Source organism: Cicer arietinum, chromosome 2 (genome assembly GCF_000331145.2).
Source record: "Cicer arietinum cultivar CDC Frontier isolate Library 1 chromosome 2, Cicar.CDCFrontier_v2.0, whole genome shotgun sequence".
NCBI lineage: Eukaryota > Viridiplantae > Streptophyta > Magnoliopsida > Fabales > Fabaceae > Cicer > Cicer arietinum.
In genome coordinates, this window is record NC_021161.2 from 2,624,459 (window position 1) to 2,628,290 (window position 3,832).

Below are 3,832 nucleotides of genomic sequence, written 5' to 3' on the forward strand. Positions count from 1 at the left end.
TATTCAGGCCAGCAAAATATCAGAGGATGGGTCCCAGGCAGCCCAAGGTTTGGTAGTTCGCTGAGGATTTCTTTGTCCGAAGCATTTGGTTAACTATCTAGATTATATCCAGGTCGAATTTTTTAATTTTAAAAGAGAGAGAGGAAGAGATTGTAATTTGTTCTGTTTACAATATTTTAGCTTTATTTTAGATTTTGGCTGTTGACTCTAGCTGTACTATTGACTTTAAGAGAGAAGCCATTTTGAATTTTTGATTGAAATTTGTTTTTTGAGTAAATTATACTTGTGTACTGAAACAATTTGATTTGTAGTGTTTTTCTGACGAAATTGTGTGGTGGATGGAAATAAGAGAAAACTGAATTGAATAAATAGAATGAACAAAATTAAAAGTGTTTCTATGCAATGTGCCAAACATTGAATAGTATGCTGGATCATCTATACATGAAACAGTTTATCAGTTCTTGGAAGTGGAAGTGATTATTTTGGTGAATGTTGGGATTTACAGCAAAGATGAGAAGGTGGGATTTACAGCATCCATGTGAGGTTGCATCGTGATGGTGGATGCTGAAATGTGCTGTGCCAATATAAGTTGCACTAGGCACTGTAAAAGATGCAATAATGCGAGTTCTACAGTTGGAGACTAACCGTTGTTGATCAGCGATAGATCAGGTTACAAATTGTGTGATTGGACTGTTGTCGGAGATGGGTGAAAAACATATTGTCAACACATGCCCCCATGATATTTATGGCGGTGCACCCCCCACAAAATGATCTTGACGTAATCTGTTAATGTAAAACTTATCAGAAATTCTAATTTGGATGTGTTACTTGTTTGAGCAACCATCCGACATTTATAATGACTGCCTAGTTGGACGCCATATCATTGGCTTAACAATGCATGATGTTGAAATCTGAATTTATGGTCCTAGATGTTAATAGTCTAAACTTTACTCTTCAATCTACACAATTAGTCTCTATTTTGAACTTTTTTTGCCATTGAAATTTGAGAGACTATATGTTATAAGGAAAATTACAGCAAAACTACAACGGTAGCACATGAGTAAGGACACTTGACATAAGATCCATCCATCAAGGAAATTAGGAGGAGCACGAGAGAGAAGTTGCCTCGTAGATAATGTTCCAAGGACTTTGTTAAATAGATTATGATATGACAATCACAAATGAAATGAATGGATCATGAAATCACTCTCTCTCTCTCTCCCTTTCCCTTTGAGCCTTCATAATTTTTTGTACTATTTCCTTAATTGTATTTTAAGTTCTCTAAAGTAAATTGTACTGTTGCTTGTAAAATTTAGTTCAATTTATCACTGGTGATTCTCTTGTTATGCTTGCACCAAAATTGAATTATAACATTTGGTGCTTTCATTTTCTTACTCATGGTTGATAACACTCGGATGAAAGGGTTGGATTCTGCTATTAAAGAGATTAACGCTACTTTGCAGCAATTTCGTGACGAATCTGACAAACAACACAACGGGTATATGCATTTGCAACACCTAAACCAACAGGTTTCGATCGTGTGGAGAACCATGTTACTTTATTGCATGCTTCTCAGTCCTCCGACGACAGAATCTTGTTCTGGCAACTCCTCACGACCACCGTTTCAGGTGTGTAATATTAAGCTAGATTTTCCCAGATTTGATGGATATGAGGTCAGAAATTGGGTTTCCAAGGCTGAACAATTCTTTGATTATTATTCCACACCTGATAATCAACGTCTTATTATTGTTGCGGTACATATGGAGAAGGACGTTTGTTGTTCCTTGGTTCCAAATGCTATCTCGCAATCGTTCATTTTAATCATGAGCTCTATTCACACGTGCTTTACAAATGGAATTCGGACCCTCTGAGTATGAATCTCCATGCCCTGCACTTTTTAAACTTACCCAAACTACCACCGTTGCCGATTATTATACCGCCTTCACCGTTGTGGCCATTAGAGTAGATGATTTTAGCCCTGAAGCCTCCCTCGACTGTTATATTAGTGGATTACACACTGATATTAAACGCGAGGTCATTGTTCAATCACCAATTTCACTATCTAATGTTGTAGCACTAGCAAAACTATTCGAAGAAAATTACCTTTCCCTCACGCCTAAGCCAACAAAAGTCTCGTCACAAAAACCATACCATTTCTCCAAACCCACAAAATCCTCAACCTTACCTCCTTTACTACCAAACCCTAACCCTAACTCGAAACCTACAAACACACCACCCAGATCCAACCCTGTCAAACAAATTACCCAAGCTGAAATGCAATTGTTAGGGAATAAGGGTTTGTGCCACTATTATGATGATAAATTTTCCCTCTCACTCAAATGTTCGAATCGACATTTCCTATTACTTCAAATTGATACGTCTGAGGAACCGTCTCAATTAACCGACCCACCCAGTTTAACAATACCAGAACAAAACCTATTAGGGGACTCTAAACACCATATGTCCTTGAATGCTTTAAATGAGTCCCATGGTGCAGGTACCATGCGTTTTCAGAGCAATATTCAAAGTATTATGGTCAACATCCTATTGGATAGAGGAAGCTCTGACAACTTCCTACAACCACGTGTTGCACAATGTATAAATTGATATCCAAGCTAATGAGCAGTTTCAGGTACTTGTTGGGAACGATAGCTCCTTAACCTCGCAGGGTTACATAACTGATTTACTTGTTACCATTCAAGGTAATAATTTGCACTTGCATGTTCATTTACTGCCTATAACAGGTGTTGATTTGGTGCTAGGGGCCCTTGGTTAAAAACCCTTGGCCCGCACATAGCAGACTATAATGCTTTATCCATCAAGTTTTATATCTAAAACACCTTTATTACTTTGTATAGGGATCAAATGAAAGGTCTTACTCAAACTTAGTTCCACCACATTAAGCGTCTGCAACATGCTCACTCTATTATGGCTTCTTATACACTACCTTCTGACTTACATCCAGACTTGGCAGTATTACTTAGTAACTATCTGGATTTGTTTTCTGAGTCGATGGGTCTTGCTCCGGCCCGGTTTCAAGACCATGTTATCACTTTGCAATAGGGCAACAACCTTGTCAAAGTCTGTAAGACCCATAATTTTAAAGTATACTTTATGTATTTTAGTGTATTTTGGTATTGAACTCGGATGCTTTTTAGCCAAAGTTATTAATATTTTGGAGTTTATATTACCAAAAAGATATTTTGGTGCCGATTAGAATTACTCGTAGATGAATAAATTAAATTAGCTGCGGTGAATCTTTTACGAAGAATTTAATGCGTTATGGGTGAAATGGTAATTTAACAAATATCTAGATATTTTGAGATATTTGTTAAAAGTAATTAAAATATATATAAATATCTTTATGTATATATTTGTTTGGGGAGAAAAGAAAATGATATAAAAAGGAAAGAAGGAAAAAGGAAGAAAAGAAAAACAAAGGAAAGAAAGAGAAATGAAAGAAAACAAGAAAACTTCTTCCTCTCCCTCCCTACGCGCGCGAAAACCCTTCTTCTTCCTTCTTCCATTTTCGTTTTTCTTTGCTTCCTTTAAGTTCTTGAATTGAAACCCAAGGCTAGTGGGTGAGAAAGATCAAGTCCCCAACTCTTTTCTCCTTCTCGGATTCGAAAATGGAGTTAAGGATTTCAAAACCGTCAAACACAAACCTCCCCGTTTCATGTAGATCTAAGCTTCGTTTCGCGAAGAGATAGAAGGGAAAGTTGCTCACTACCATGCTACGGTGCTAGGGGACCAACTTTGGAGGCGACGTTGCGAGCGGAGATTTTACTCGCGGTACCGTAATCGCGCGTTAAAGCTAACGTGAAGGTAAGGG

The 3,832-nt window shown here is 37.5% G+C and overlaps 1 protein-coding gene across 1 annotated transcript in view; it reads left to right on the forward strand.

Moving 5' to 3' along the window:
* LOC101512588 (uncharacterized) overlaps positions 1-277 on the forward strand; it is a 4,578-nt gene extending 4,301 nt beyond the window's left edge. Inside the window, exon 10 of the mRNA XM_073365548.1 lies at positions 1-277. This exon is cut by the window's left edge and continues 6 nt beyond it. Within this exon, the coding sequence (XP_073221649.1) occupies positions 1-64 (64 nt within the window). The 3' untranslated portion in view covers positions 65-277.
* Positions 278-3,832: the final 3,555 nt, after the last annotated feature.